This window comes from Schistocerca cancellata, chromosome 1 (assembly GCF_023864275.1).
Source record: "Schistocerca cancellata isolate TAMUIC-IGC-003103 chromosome 1, iqSchCanc2.1, whole genome shotgun sequence".
NCBI classification, from domain to species: domain Eukaryota; kingdom Metazoa; phylum Arthropoda; class Insecta; order Orthoptera; family Acrididae; genus Schistocerca; species Schistocerca cancellata.
Genome location: NC_064626.1, coordinates 417154927 through 417171807, shown reverse-complemented (window position 1 = coordinate 417171807; position 16881 = coordinate 417154927). Strand labels below are relative to the sequence as shown.

General features: G+C 40.5%; 1 protein-coding gene across 1 annotated transcript in view; it reads left to right on the top strand.

The window, feature by feature from the left end:
• LOC126175843 (telomerase-binding protein EST1A) overlaps window positions 1-16881 on the top strand; it is a 328328-nt gene that overhangs the window by 29012 nt on the left and 282435 nt on the right. Inside the window, exon 3 of the mRNA XM_049922850.1 lies at window positions 9965-10718. Coding sequence (XP_049778807.1) covers window positions 9965-10718 — 754 coding nt within the window. The remainder of the gene's footprint in view (window positions 1-9964; window positions 10719-16881) is intronic.

The window sequence follows — 16881 nt, the reverse complement described above, 5'->3', positions numbered from 1 at the left end:
AGTTGGTCCGGCTGATATATCACCAACTGTACTTGCTCCAGTGGTAGGGTAAGCAGGTGTCATTCTGCAGGGTGTCAGGTCATGTAGCGATATGGGGAAATGAACAGGCAGATAGGGCTGCCAAGGAGGCCTGCAGAGGATAGGATGTGGCACAGTGTCCAATTCCCTTGCAGGCTATCGTTTCTGCACTACACAGGAAGTGCATGCAGCTTGGGGATGAGAATGGCTGGTGGTGATGGCCAATAAGCTGTGGTTGGTGAAGTCAACAACCAGGCTGTGGCGTTCCTCCTGCCAGTTGCCCAGGCAGGATGAAGTGACTCTCACGCGTCATAGAATTGGGCACTGCCCTCTCACACATAGCTTTTTACTACAGCGAGAGGATCCCCCATTTTGAGATGCTTGTGTCGTCCACATCTCTATCCGCCATATTTTAACGGAGTGCATTTTATATCGTGATTCAAGTGTAGAAGCAAATAAGTGGAGATCTTCCCTCTTATTTTAGCTTATTTTAGCTGATGATGAGACGAGTGTGACTAACGTTTTAAAGTTTTGTGATGTGTCTGGACTCTGGCCAAAAATGTTAGGCTGGAGGTTTTAGTTTATTGCAGTGTGGCTGGCTTCTCCTTTTTCTATGCTTGTACTCAGCCAGCCACGTCCACCTGCTATATTGTTTTAGCTCCTTATACCACTTTCTTCCTATGTTGTTAATGTTTTACTACTTCCTTCATGGTTTTGTGTGGGTACACTCATAGTTTTCCATCTTTTGTGACCTGTGTTTTACGTGCTGTTTTATCCTCCTGTTTTGTGTATTTTGCTGACACTCATCTCAATCTGTTTCTGTGCAGGTGGTGAGACCTTGCTGTCGTGCACCCATACAAACATGTCCATGTCCAAGACTTTGTTTAAGGCTGTGGCATCCGAAGTTATGCATACTGAGCCATCTTCAGTAGCACAATTACTAGGGAACTGCGATAATTACTTGGAGATCGCTTGATAATTTGCCACTCAATCGTTTTCTTCATTTCTTTATCTACTGCATCTCTTTTTGCCAGTGGAATAGAATCTGGTTTAAACCTAAATGGATCATGTGGTTTCACCTGGAAACCATATTCGTAATCCTTCATGCACCCCGTTTTTTTTGAAACTGTAGTAGTACTTTTTCCAACTCGTGTGCCTCTCCCTCACTTAATCCCTCAATACTTGCGGCTTTTTCCTTGATTCTAACCTCTATATTTACCTCCTGATCTGGGGCAGTCACCCACATACAAACATGTATTTTTCTGGTTCATATTTCCAGTAAATATGTTCCCTTATAATCTGCATTCTTGCATTATCACCTTTATTTTTTGTGACCTTATTTCCACTAAGTTTAAGTACCTGTTTTTCCTATTCTTCTCTTATCCTCATTACGCCCTCTGAAAAATCTAGCATTGGCCAATTAGTAGTTAACCAGTCTGTCACCAAAATTAAATTTATACAAAGTTTGGGAACCACCCTAGCTTTCACTGAGAATGTTCTGTTTTCGCATATTAAATTCCAATAACATCTGCTTCATCATCATTTTATTTCTAGACCCACATGCTGTAACCTCTTTAACTCATTGTACTGATAACTTGGGAACATCTGTATCTTTCTTTATTTCTTCGTATAAATTGCCTAAATTTAGGATCACAGATGTTTTCATGTATTGTATTTCAGTTTCAGTTGCTGGTTGGTAAACTCCCTTTAATTCCTGCCTATCTTATTCCATAAGTTCTTTTTATTCTTTCTCATTCACCATACCTGAAGAATTTTACTAATGATACATTCAGCCATTTGTATTTGGACCAGATTGGTACCACCTATTAATTTTTGAGCTCTCTATGATTCCTATCTCTTTCAGGAGCATGTTTTCTGTTTTGATTATTATGATATTTCTTGTTTCCACCATAACAACCCCCTTCGGTCATAGACGTTTGAAATGTACTTTTCCCTCTTCTGGACAGACTCAACTGTGTCGGGGTTGTCCATTTTCCTGCCAGTCACAAGGTTCTTCATTTCAATTCATACCTCTGTTTTGGCTTTGCTGTCTGTCAGTAAGGTAGCCTGTCTGACATGTGTTCTCTCTCTATCCCTCAGGTACTGCCTGTTGCTGGACAATGTGGTTCATTGCTCTAGTATGTGCATTAGGTGACTGATGACACTTTTATTTAAATTGATAAACTTTTCTTGCCCTGACTCTGGGAATTTCTATTGGGTCCGATTCTCTTAATGGGTTGGTTAAGTGTCAGCTCTTTTCTCAGTAATTTTGTAAAAATTCTTTCTAGTTGCTACATCCATTACTTGCAAAGCTCTTCTGCCTTCAAAAATTTCATTTTTAACACTTTTTTTATGATAGTAGAACAATATTGATTCTAAAAGGCTTGAATAAATTCTTTATATGTTTTACATGTGTTACTGTCTCCTGTTCCCCAAGATATTGCTTCATCCTGTAAGCTGCTGGCCATGAATTTGATTTTTTGTTGTTCTGTCATGTTTTCAGAAATGATGCTTTCAGACTGTCTAGTGAAGGCTACAGGGTGTATAGTTAGTTCCATTAATAGAGAAATGGTGGAATTTAGGTATATGCATTAGCATGATTTGCTACATCACTTACATGAAGAATACCCTCCTTTCTTTCTTGTTCTGATGAAATTTTGACTTTTTTTTTAACTTCATTTTCTATTTTGTCCTGCTTCTCAGGAAGTACTTTTTGCTCTATTTCTCTCAGTGTACCCTGTATCACACTTTTGTTGCCTTTACTAGAGGATTCTACATGAGAAATAATATGATCAAGTTTATCATTACATGCTTTGACAGCTTTGCTTTGTTCTTGTGTCACTAATTGTTGTTTGTATTACCCCATTTTGATCCTGCAAATTCTTATTTAATTTTTCGATTTCATAGTCAAGCTTGTGATTTATTTCTGACTTACAGACTTTTAACATTTTACCCCATTCTTTTGTTTCATAATCCATTTTCTTGTAACATCGCACATTTTTTGTATCAAGATTTGTAACCTTTTGTTCCAAAGCTTTGAACTTGATGTTACGTTGAGCTTTTCCTACTTTAACTTCTTTTAACCCTGTACCTGTTTTCTGTATTTTGTCATGCCCAATATCTATTTTCTTTTCTGTTTTTTTTTCTTTTTTTAAAATTCCTCCTTACTTTCTCTTTTTGCTATTTTTTGTTCTTGCAAAATTAGTTTCAGCATATCTTGATTGTCATCCTGAGTTGGCAAAGTGTTAGCTGGTGCTGCACTACGGGTGCTGGGTAATGTACATTACTCATTTCTTGGCTCATTGGTAACGTCAACATCACAGTCATTTTCTCTGGCATCGTCATTCCAGTAATTATTTCATTTGGACTGGGTACTAAATATTCTGGATTTACATTATCATCGTTTGCCACTAGGGTTACATTTTCACTGTCATCATTATTAACTAACTCTACATTCCCAGTGAAATTGTTCATGGCTGCTTCAGAATTCACAATGAGATCATTGGTAATTGAATTTACTATTTCAGATTCGTCACCAAAGTTTGAAACTATGTTTTCACTTAATTATTTGTGACTAAATTCGACACATCATTAAACCCATATCTGACTTCACTACCATTTATTTGTATCTGATTCGCTGTGTCGTCACTACTATTGTGAGATTGAACTCCTCCTCTACTTCTGAGAGCGTATCTCTTTTCCTTTTCTCTAGCCAATTTACTAATACTAATAATAATAAAATTTAAACAAATGTGATCAAAAAATTTTCTTCATATTTTAAACTGTATAGAATACAGTATGAGTGTTCTGGCATATACCCTGCCTTCACACTTCCAATTACAGATCTTAGACTGCTATATGCAAGTGCAGTGCTTACACTAATTTTCTTCCTTTACATACTGCTGCTGATTCTGTTAACTGTCAGCTGTGCCACTGTCTGCAAATCCGCTGTGGTGGCATGCTGAAGCTGACACTTCAGATACACCCTGTACTGCTAATAGCTGCACCGATTGCTGCTTGCTGGTGCTGCACCTGTTATCCGTGGCTGGCTCATGCTGCTTTGCATGCTGCACTGTCTCATAGCATGAAGAATCTTGAAGGGATGATTTTTAGTGTAATCCCATGGACTGTGCTCACAATGTTAACTTTTATTCTTGTAGCACTTCAGCGCTTCGTATTCTACTTCATACCAGTACTACTTCCACTGTAACAAAAAATTGATTTTGCTGCATCAATTGTTACAGTTCAACTAAAGTTCAAAAACCGTTCTGGTCACCCTTCACTATCTGAATAATTTCTTTTATTTCATCATACATTGCTTCAATTTCTTCCTCATCTGCAGAGCTAGTTGGCATATAGACTTGTACTACTGTAGTAGGCGTGGGCTTCGTATCTATCTTGGCCACAATAATGCATTCACTATGCTGTTTGTAGTAGCTTACCCACATTCCTATTTTCCTATTCATTATTAAACCTACTCCTGCATTACCCCTATTTGATTTTGTGTTTATAACCCTATAGTCACCTGACCAGAAGTCTTGTTCCTCCTGCCAACGAACTTCACTAATTCCCACTATATCTAACTTCAACCTATCCATTTCCCTTTTTAAATTTTCTAACCCACCTGCCCGATTAAGGGATCTGACATTCCACGCTCCGATCTGTAGAACACCAGTTTTCTTTCTCCTGATGACGACATCCTCTTGAGTAGTGCCTGCCTGGAGATCTGAATGGGGGACTATTTTACCTCCGGAATATTTCGCCCAAGAGGATGCCTTCATCATTTAACCATACAGTAAAGCTGCATGCCCTCGGGAAAAATTACGGCCGTAGTTTCCCCTTGCTTTCAGCCATTCGCAGTACCATCACAGCAAGGCCGTTTTGGTTAGTGTTACAAGGCCAGATCAGTCAATCATCCAGACTGTTGCCCTTGCAACTACTGAAAAGGCTGCTGCCTCTCTTCAGGAACCACACGTTTGTCTGGCCTCTCAACAGATACCCCTCCGTTGTGGTTGCACCTACGGTACGGCTATCTGTATCGCTGAGGCACGCAAGCCTCCCCACCAAAGGCAAGGTTCATGGGGGGGGGGGGGGGTGGTATTGTATAAATTATTAAATTTTGAATTGGTTTGTTTAAAGGGGATGCCACTCACTTTTTATTTGCACAATACGAGAAAATGCACAATTATAGTCCATTTTATGAGTCACAAATAATTTCCATTCTTCACACTTTCACAGAGAATAAACAAAATAATTAACTTTCTGTTTGTGTAATCACTGTCAAGCCATTTCTCAACTACATATCCAAAAACCAGAGATTGCTAATTAACTCTTAGCTGAAACTGACCATGGCAGGCAACATACCTGTCCTAGACTGCTGATCGAGCCCTTATCTGAAAGCTGAACTATCTCGCCCACCATCCAAGTTAGGTGTGACCCACAGATCACCGAAGATCTTCATCTGCCTTTTAACTTGGCAATTGTTTATTATTCTGCTGGTAATTAACACTTTTGAAGTATTGAAATGATAGCCTGCTATTGGGAGATGCTTTTATGTGAAATGCAAGTAAATTCACTGTTTAGTTGTTCTAATATATAAAACAGAAGTTCATTTTGGTGTGCTTCTTAGGAACACAGCAGCCAATCGCAGAGAAGGACTAAGATTTAGACGGTCTTTCTCACAATAAATGTGCTGAATAAACCATGTGTCACCAGTACCTCACACAACATTACGTCATCTTCTCACTGCTGCCTTTTCACGTGCTGTAAGAAGAGCTTGTAGCTGAGTATGATGGCTGTAATTCCAGAAATATTAGATCCCCTCATAGCTGACAAATCCTGTCTCAGAGACCTATTACATTTACTGCAACCTCACAAACTCGCCCTCACCACTTTACGGAACCCAGAACCTAAACACATATGAATCTGTCCGCCAAAAACCTTAGTCCCAAGGAGTAAAAGTCTTTTTCAAAGGCGTTACCTTCCACCGCACACTCAAATTCAATCATTTTAGATTTGTTAAAAACCTTTTCTCCTTTTCCCAGTCCCTACAGTATAAACACTCATTCGAAAGTTACCCTACCAATCAGACTCAGTTCATTCCTCCATTCAACTGTGATTCACCCCTCACTGCTCCCAAATCACCCCCCTTCCCCCCACCTCCACCTCTCATAACTTCAACATGGTAACCAACCTTACATCTACAAAAAGAACCATAATCCACCACCTAATAACTGATCCTGACCTTCCTACCTGCCGACAAAGCTCCACTATGGGTTTGAACTGCATGGCTTACCTAGCAGAAGGACTTCACCAGCTGTCAGGTTTGTCCACCTACAGACACTGCCATGGTGACCCCATTCCACAGATCCAACAGGGTCTCCACTCCCTCCTTAAATCCTTAGTTCCATCCCAGAACTATCCCTCCCCATCCCCCCCTCCCCCTTCCCCTTCCCCTTCCCCTTTCCTCACTCAAATTACCCCTGCACTTATACCTGCTATATGCCAACTACACAGGGTGTTCTTGCCCTGCTCTCCTGGAGCACCACCTCCAACTCTTGATAGTTGTTTTACCATATGGCATCCTACTTGTCACTGTTGATGCCACCTCCCTCTATACTGACATCCCCATGGCCTTTCTGCTATTAGCACACTATCTTTCCCAATGCCTGACTGACTCCAAACAAACAACCTCCTTGCTGGTCACCATGAACAGTCATATCCTTACCCACAATAATTTTTCCTTTGATGACATCGTATAAAAACAAATCTGTTGTACAACAATGGGCACCTGCATGGCACCGTCCTATGCCAACCTATACATGGACCATCTAGAGGAATCCTTTCTAACCACCCAGAGTCCCAAATTCCTCACCTGGTTCAGTTTCACTGATGACGTCTTGGCTATCTGGATGGAGGGTGACGACACTCAATCCACATTCCTCCAAAACCTCAGTTTCTCCTTCATATACTTCACCTGGTTCTTCTCAACCCAATAAGCCACCTACCTCCTTCCTGACCTCCACCACAAGGATGGCTTCATCAGTATCTCTTTCCATATCAAATCTACCAACTGCCAGCCCACTTTGACAACTGCCAACCATTCCATGCGAAGTCCCTTCCATACAGTTTAGCCACCAATTGTCATCACATTTGCAGTGATGGGCAGTCCCTCTCCAAGTATACGAAGGGTCTCACTGGGGCCTTCACAGACCGAAGTTGCCCTCCCATCTATGTACAGAGAGAGATCTCTCATGCCTTGTCTCTCCAATCACGTACTATTTCTCACATTCCCTCTGTCCAGCCACAAAGGAGCCCTCCCTTCATGACTTAGTACCACCCAGGACTGGAACAACTGAATCACTTTTTCTGCCAGAGTCTCAAATAACTCTTGTCATACCCTGAAATGAGGAATATTGTACCCACTATCCTTCCCATTGCTCCCACAATGGTATTTGATGCCCACGAAACCTGTGCATTATGTTTGCCCTCTCCATACTCTCCTCCTGCTCTGAACCCCAAGTAAATTAGAGTAACCTACAATCATGTATTGAGGTTACCTCTCTCTGCCTGATAGAAGCATCTCAGATATGTCTGCAAAGTCGTTGTATTGTTTAACGAACACAAGTTCTTCATGTTCCCAATCTCATAGTGGTCTCTCTGTTTAGATTCTTTGCCTTCATTAATGTGATAATTTGGCATTTTATCTCTTCTGAAATGATCTCCAAATTTTCACTGAAATACAGAACATAAAAAGCAGCTATTCAGAACATTCCTACCTAAAAGAGAGACCTCACGAATAATAGAAGGCAGGTGTGCAGTAACCAGTAACACTTTCAGAAGCTGTAAAACATCGGAGTCTTTTACAAGTAGTGATTGCAGGATGTTCAAAAGACATTCGGGAGGGGGGGGGGGGGCAGGCAAAAAATAGGCCATTCTAAGAACCAAAAACCCAAAACAACGGGTAAACTAATTTTTGTAAATCACAGTAGTACATACATAATGTTCTATTTTGCTGCCAGAATTTGTAAACCTTTTTTCACTATACATTTAGGTGGAAATTCAAAAAACTGATAACTTCTAAATCAGTGGTTCCCATCTGTGGACAGGGGTAAAATGAAATTTTCTAAGGGGTAGAAATTAAACGATTCAGTTCTATTCCAGTCATGAAACTAAATTATTTTCAAAAGATCATTAGTACTATCACAATTTTGTAAGACTCTAACATTGATTGTGTAAATTATCAACAATTACTTTTCTCAATTAGTAGCATTAATGCGGTGGAAGTTACAGGTTCCTCACATAGTCCACCTGTAAAACACGTTTATTGTGCTTTGTCCCGTGCATCAATGACATAAATGTGAGACATACCCATAACAAATGCTCAATATCTCAAGAAAATGTCTTCTCCAAGTTGTAGACAGTAACTGCAGTAGTCTAGAAATTGCTTGCTTCGAGTCAGATAAATGGGTTAATTGACAGTACGACAAAGTAGTAATTGCATAAGGGCTACTATAGTGCTGTACACGGTGTTGTTGTTGTTGTTGTTATTATTAGTATTATTATGAGAGTGGTTGACACAAAGCATTAACTGCCTGAAGTTGTCCAATCTCTGCAAGGCAGCAATCAGGTGATTTACAAACAGTAAATATAGTGCACACATTTGAACCTGTTTGATTTTAAATGGGGTTGCAGTGTGCAGATCAAGCAAGTGCTACAATGGCGAGGAGTAATGCAGGGCAGGTATGTTTTGTGACAAGTGTCTTTCCACTTACATGCAACCCCCACCCCCTTGCGCGTGCGCGCGCCCTCACACACACACACACACACACACACACACACACACACACACACACACACACACAAACAAACTAAATGTCACCTTTCATCATTTTAAGACTAAAAGTGTTTCAAGAAAAATCTTTCATTCTACAGTTTGGTTAGGTGCTAAAATTGGTGATAATGTGAGGGGGGGGGGGGGCAGGAGATGGCAGGGGGTAGGAGAGCCTGGGGGTACTGGCTAATGTCTGATTGTTCTCAGGGGTAATGGTCTAAACTTGGGAATCAAAAGATGTTTTTTGTTGCAAAACAACACACACAATAAACGGCTATAACATCTGACAAGGATCATCTTTGGTTTTGTGGTGGTCTAATGTTTACAGTGTGTGCTGCTTTTCTGTGTACTCTTAACCTTTGATTCCTTGTTGCTGTAGTCCCACCCAGTGTTAGTTAAAGTTTCCTTGTTTTATTTGTGTTGGGTTGATCATCAGTTGAAATGTCAGTAGTTGATAAGGACACAGTTTTTTGAGAAATTTGTGTTATTTGTTGTCCTCAGTTATGGTAAATTTTACTTTTTTTGTGTGCCTACAGAGAACATTTATTCCTCTTTTGCCACACTTCTTTTTATGTTGAACTGATTTTTTCTTCTGTTGAAACTAATCATCCATTACCAACCTTTCATTTTTTTTCTGGTGGTGTGAAGTATAGGGATTACAATAATTTTCGTACTACAATTAGTAACCTACAGTCCTTCAGAGAATGAAATAACATAAATTATGTTTATTTTGTATCATATTTCTATATGGCATGCACCTGAGAAAATTTTTGATGTTATGCTTACTTGATTACCTTGTTGTACTCCCATGTATGTTGGGATATAAATGGATAATGTCACAGCTAAGGTGTGTATGGCAGGTGTTTGTTTCTGATGTGTACCTATTTTTATGATATGCAGGTTAGTGTGGAATGAAAGTTCTCGCTTGCCTGTAATTTTTTTTTAATTTGGCAACATTGCAAAGGTGGAAGATGTGTAATAGGTTTATTTGCTTTCTGATTGTGAAGACATTTAAATATGAGTGTGTTACTGGAACGTTTACTGTTTCGAGAACATAATAATTTTATTGTTATGCAAATAACTGTTGACTAATGGAAAACATTTTAATTTCAGGCAGATGAACGATCACATGACTGGTAGTAATTCGGGTTGGGAATTGAGCACTGCTAATAACACTATTCCTGAACTTAACAACAGACTACATGAACAGGATCACAAGATCACTGACTCATCATATAGGGTTTCTGAAACAAATTATACTGTACCAGAAGCTTCTTATAAAGCTACAGATTCAAGTTACAAATCAAATGATGTGAACTTCAAGATACCAGATCCCCCAAAACGAATAACAGACACATTTTATAAAGTGAATGACTCAAGCTGTAGACCTGACGCCAGCTATAAGACAGCTGAATCTGTGTATCGAATTACTGATAATTACAAAGCTGGGGATACAAGCCACAGTAACATTGAAATGAATCACAGTGCACCAGAGAGTGGTTATAAAGTGGTGGAAAGCAGCCAAAAAATGTCGGAACCAAACTACAGACTTTCAGAGGTGAATCATCGAGTGGCTGACCCCAGTTACACTGTTAAGGAAGATAATCATAGGACAACTGATCCAGGCTATCGGATATCAGAAGCAAACCACAGACCTGTTGAACTGAATTATAAAGAAACTGATACAAGTAACCGTCACAATGACTTAAGCCTTAAAATGTGTGAGCACAATCAGGTTGTTGATATGAACCAGAGATTTTTAGAATCTAGTCTCAGGGAATCTGAAACAAAATGTGAAGATAAAATTGGAAGAATTGAATCCACAGTAACGGAACCTCAGAGTAAATCTCCATCTCCTAAAACTTTGGTGAGTGATATTTACATTTTATTGTTCTCATGTTTTGTCATATGTAGCATACCTTTGCTACTTTTTCGTACATGCTATTGGTTTCTAATATTTTGTTTTCTTCATTGGGCCACAGACATTAATTTCAGCATCACAGTACATTGAATTACTTATGGAGTTAGTTCTCAGCAGTCAGTCACAATTAAAAACAGTACCATTCAGAAATATAATATTAGTAGGAGAAATGTAGTGTACTATTCTTCACTTAATCTTAATTTGACACAGAAAGGAGTGAGGTATTCAGCCATTGAATCTTCCACCACATGCCCATTGTTGCAGAGAGACAGAGACAGAGACAGAGACAGAGAGAGAGAGAGAGAGAGAGAGAGACTTTCCATTGGGAAACTGTACTGTAATTGTAAAACTGACTTGTTCCTCCACATCACAGTGAGAGACCACGATCTACTAATTATCAACTAAATAGTAGAAGCATTGAGTCGTTGACAGGCAAAAAAGAAAATGAAAACTTGATAGCTTTCAGAATCGGTACTTCTTCAAGCTAGAGTACACAGGCACATACCTCAGACATTAAACAGTGACGTACAACACTGTGTGTGGGATCGAGCATGCAAGAAAGGGTTGATTCTGAAGGCTAGTGAGTTTTCTTTCGCTTTTATTTGTGCCTGCCAATGACTCAACACTTCTGCTACCCAGGAGTGGTTTCCTTTACTCCTAAATTATTCAAATTCTACCAGAAGTTTCCTACTTTAACTACGGTATCTGTTATCTGATATTACTGAAGTGCTCTTTTGTTCTTGAATGACTTTTTCTGTGGTTGCTTCAGATCAGGCTTGTAAAGCATGTATCCTTAAACTTTATACAGCCATGTACAGTTTCCATTAATTTATGTGTAATGTGTGGAACAGTTTATACAAGTGAGAAGCCTGTGAGGTTGCAGAATAACTCTTGCGAAACAGGGCATTAGGAGGGGAAAACTTCACAGTGTTTCAATGAAGTAGGAACGCTTCAGGTGCTCACTAGACTTACTTTAATGTCGAGTATTTGGCTGTACATGTAGACCTAACTCTTCCTCCATCTTGTCTTTTCAGTGATGTACTTGTTCTTACTATACATAGGTAAGATTGGTGGTTTGTTTATTTGGCAGTACATATAACTGATATTTTGTTCTTAGCTGTGTGTTCAAAGTAGTGACTCAGGTATCCAGTTAATGAACTGGCATTAATTCTTTTGTAATTAGTATGATTCAGCAGTACAGATAAAAGATCACAGGCGGGAGAAGGCAGATGGGGTTTACATCAGCTATCAAATTCACTGTAATACATTAAGATCAGTTCACACTGGTATGAAATAAATTGGAGAAAATATCTCGTCAAATGGTTGTTGGTCCACTCTGGACAGTATTGCAAAAAAGTAAGGATTTAATTTCAGCATTAAGGAATCCTCTGTGGTGATAGTTATGTTTATTAAGAGTCAAAATACATTTGTGATGGATGTTACTGTCCCCACATGTGTGCCCCCCCCCCCCCCCCCTTCCCTCCCCTGCCCTCACTCCCCTTTCCCTTCCACATCGGTATTATCTGTTTCATTTTGAAGAAATATTTGTGATAGGATTTTTCAGAATGTATGTGATGATCAAATTCACATACCAGTATTCCAAAACCAAAATAATATCCTTTCAGATATTGCTTCTCTTGTATGAGGAAATACTTATAGGTAACACATTATTTGAGGTACTGAGAATTACAAGAGTGCAAAGCATAGGCACAAAATAGATCTTTGTGAAAGCATAGGCACAAAATAGATCTTTGTGAAAGCATAGGCACAAAATAGATCTTTGTGAAAATCGTATTTGTAGACAGGCCACCAATCTACCCGCCTCAATATCCGAGGACGCTAATGTATGCTTCTGCGGTGACGCTAGACCAGGGTGTAAGCTGGCTCGAATCCTCGTGGTGAAAAAAATTTTCAGAATTTCCAGTACCTTTATTTGGCTGGCAGGGGGTGGATAGGTGCTGGTGTTAAGTTCCTGATCTCCCAACTATACACCAATGCCCTGGTTTAAATACAAAACCTCTTTGCAGTATCACATGAGGCATGTGAAACTGTTGATGGTGATCCATGTGTCAAGTGGGGACGTCAAGTTTGGCGACCCCTTTGGTGCTATTCGTGATGGCACCTGGTTTCACCCTCTCCATTCTATCATCATCATCAACCAACACAAACATTACACTAAATTACACACACACACACACACACACACACACACACACACACACACAGTATTACATATATTGTAATGAGGCATGTTAAAAAAAAAAAACACTCCAAGAGTCTTAACATAGTATATTTCTTATGCAAAAATAATGTACTTGCTTTATATTATGAAATATTAATTAATATTTGGAATTATATTTGTTATTATAGTCAATCCACAAAACATCCATATATATCCTAGCTACATAGTCTTTTGACAGTTGGAAAGTTTGCAATTAATGTGAAAGTAGAGTCAAAACATAAGGAATAGATACTAAATGCTCCACAACTATAACCTGTTCCAACACTTTACGATGATCTTTATCGCCATTATTGTTAAGCACATTCTGTTGTTTGAGGTTCAGATAAAACTACGTATATACACTCCTGGAAATTGAAATAAGAACACCGTGAATTCATTGTCCCAGGAAGGGGAAACTTTATTGACACATTCCTGGGGTCAGATACATCACATGATCACACTGACAGAACCACAGGCACATAGACACAGGCAACAGAGCATGCACAATGTCGGCACTAGTACAGTGTATATCCACCTTTCGCAGCAATGCAGGCTGCTATTCTCCCATGGAGACGATCGTAGAGATGCTGGATGTAGTCCTGTGGAACGGCTTGCCATGCCATTTCCACCTGGCGCCTCAGTTGGACCAGCATTCGTGCTGGACGTGCAGACCGCGTGAGACGACGCTTCATCCAGTCCCAAACATGCTCAATGGGGGACAGATCCGGAGATCTTGCTGGCCAGGGTAGTTGACTTACACCTTCTAGAGCACGTTGGGTGGCACGGGATACATGCGGACGTGCATTGTCCTGTTGGAACAGCAAGTTCCCTTGCCGGTCTAGGAATGGTAGAACGATGGGTTCGATGACGGTTTGGATGTACCGTGCACTATTCAGTGTCCCCTCAACGATCACCAGTGGTGTACGGCCAGTGTAGGAGATCGCTCCCCACACCATGATGCCGGGTGTTGGCCCTGTGTGCCTCGGTCGTATGCAGTCCTGATTGTGGCGCTCACCTGCACGGCGCCAAACACGCATACGACCATCATTGGCACCAAGGCAGAAGCGACTCTCATCGCTGAAGACGACACGTCTCCATTCGTCCCTCCATTCACGCCTGTCGCGACACCACTGGAGGCGGGTTGCACGATGTTGGGGCGTGAGCGGAAGACGGCCTAACGGTGTGCGGGACCGTAGCCCAGCTTCATGGAGACGGTTGCGAATGGTCCTCGCCGATACCCCAGGAGCAACAGTGTCCCTAATTTGCTGGGAAGTGGCGGTGCGGTCCCCTACGGCACTGCGTAGGATCCTACGGTCTTGGCGTGCATCCGTGCGTCGCTGCGGTCCGGTCCCAGGTCGACGGGCACGTGCACCTTCCGCCGACCACTGGCGACAACATCGATGTACTGTGGAGACCTCACGCCCCACGTGTTGAGCAATTCGGCGGTACGTCCACCCGGCCTCCCGCATGCCCCCTATACGCCCTCGCTCAAAGTCCGTCAACTGCACATACGGTTCACGTCCACGCTGTCGCAGCATGCTACCAGTGTTAAAGACTGCGATGGAGCTCCGTATGCCACGGCAAACTGGCTGACACTGACGGCGGCGGTGCACAAATGCTGCGCAGCTAGCGCCATTCGACGGCCAACACCGCGGTTCCTGGTGTGTCCGCTGTGCCGTGCGTGTGATCATTGCTTGTACAGCCCTCTCGCAGTGTCCGGAGCAAGTATGGTGGGTCTGACACACCGGTGTCAATGTGTTCTTTTTTCTATTTCCAGGAGTGTATCTCTGATTATGAAGCGTTACTACAACGTACTTCATACACTAAATGATATCACCAACCCCAGGGAACAATTGAGCTATGCAGAGTGACAAAATTACAATTTTTGCTTTTGGCCCATGTGGAAATTAATATCTGAGAAATTTGTGAGGCTGTGTTCATGTATACAGTTTGAGCCTGCATATACAGATAAAGCTAATTCACCGTAGGATTAACAGGTGTCATGAGCAGGCATACATGCTAAGATTTCAAAAATGATGACAGTGTGATGTAGGCCCTTATGATTCTCAGCACCTCCTTTCTTCTTGCAACTATCTCAACTGTGATGACAAATGAATTTAATAAAATTAAGAGAAATAGGTAACAAAATCACAGAATCAATCTGTCTGTGTTGTTAAGTAATTGTACTGAGAACTAATTAATATCAGGTAATGACACAGAATAGATCAAACTAGATTGCATCATGAGACACCAATCTCCTCTCTATACGATGATAAAAAATTCTCACAAAGAATCCTTGAGATGATTAGACATTGTGTGCCCTTTCATCTTATAACATTCTGGTACATTGATTGGAGAAGCGTATGATTTAGTATACAATGTAAATTTCACTTTGCTCAATGAGCGGAAGACATTCAGTTATGTAATTTCTTTCTCTAATTTTCTAAACTTCACAGAAGTCTACTAGAATAATGTGATATAGTTTTAATCAGTCAGGAATTGTTCCTGTTCAAGGTCAAGACCATTATACTCAAATCTTACGTAATACTGGTCTACTAAAGCTTCAATTTTGGTTGAGACACGTTTCGTGAGGTACAGCCCTGCTTGTCAAAAGCCACAACCCAGGTTCAGCAAAAAGATCTGACAGAGTCATCAGGAGGAAGAGGAAGAAGAAGAAGAAGAAGAAGAAGAAGAATAAGAATAGAAACTGAACTTTGGAGTTGTTCTACTCTGCCGTTGTGTTTTTCAGATCTGTTGTTTACTTCCGTAGCAGTATAGGTCAGCTTGTAAGACGATATTCCTCAAGGAGAGTTAGATTTTCTGTAGAATAGCTATTCAGTCCTAATAATTGACTATCCATGTACTTTTTTCTATTACTGTATGAAAAATTAAAAAGTTTCATTGCTGTGGAAATTAATCCACATCTTGTACGCTTTTTGTAATATAGTAGTAAATTAAATATTTTTGCTTCTTTTAAAAGTAATTCATTCCTGTGTGAGTTACACATTGCTGTAAGACCTCAGAGGAAACTTCAGTCTGTTGGTACGAATGTTCCCCAATCATACAGTCATAATTGGAGGAGACTTTAATCATCCAACAATCATTTGATAATTACAGTTGTGTAAGTGGTGCACATGGCAAGATGTCTTGTGATATATTACCAAATGCCTTCTCTGAAAACTACCTAGAACAGATAGTGGTGTGAGCCCACTAATGATTGAAACTCATTAAACATAATGTCGACTAATAGTCTGACCTTTCAGCGGCTGTCCATAATGAAACTTGTATGAGTGACCATGAAGTAGTTGTAACACCACTGTGATTACTAATGTGCAAAATTAACTAAGTAGGAAGATTTACATGTTCAGCAAGCTAGATAGAGAGGCAGTCATGTTATATCTCAAAGAAGAACTGAAAACATTTAGCTCTGGGCTAGAGTCTGTAGGACAGTGCTGGCCATGATGTGTCGAACTTCATGTGTGCAGCTTGTGCAAGTCGTGTATGGGCTAAGGCCTGGCCTAAATTCTTCACTCAGTCCTCCTTGGAAAAACATGAGGCAGCACGACATTTCATTTAACATTGCTGTGCAGCATTTTTTCAGTCAGTGCAACTCTCCAAGCTTGGCAGAATCATCGTGCCTCCGCTGTTTATCCTTTGCTATTTGCTTGTGGTATGAAGGACATTTGTAGGTCCAGTGGCTCTTTGCACAAAAAGCAGCAGTCTTAACAATCTAGTGTCACAATCCTTCAAAATGAATGGGAGTGACAAAAGAGAGGGATGAGAATTCTGAATTCACATAAGCAACGGGTACTGCATATTTGCTATGAAACAACATTACAATATCATGCAGAAAGAATTTAAAGATCTAGTCGACAATAAAAGTGTAAA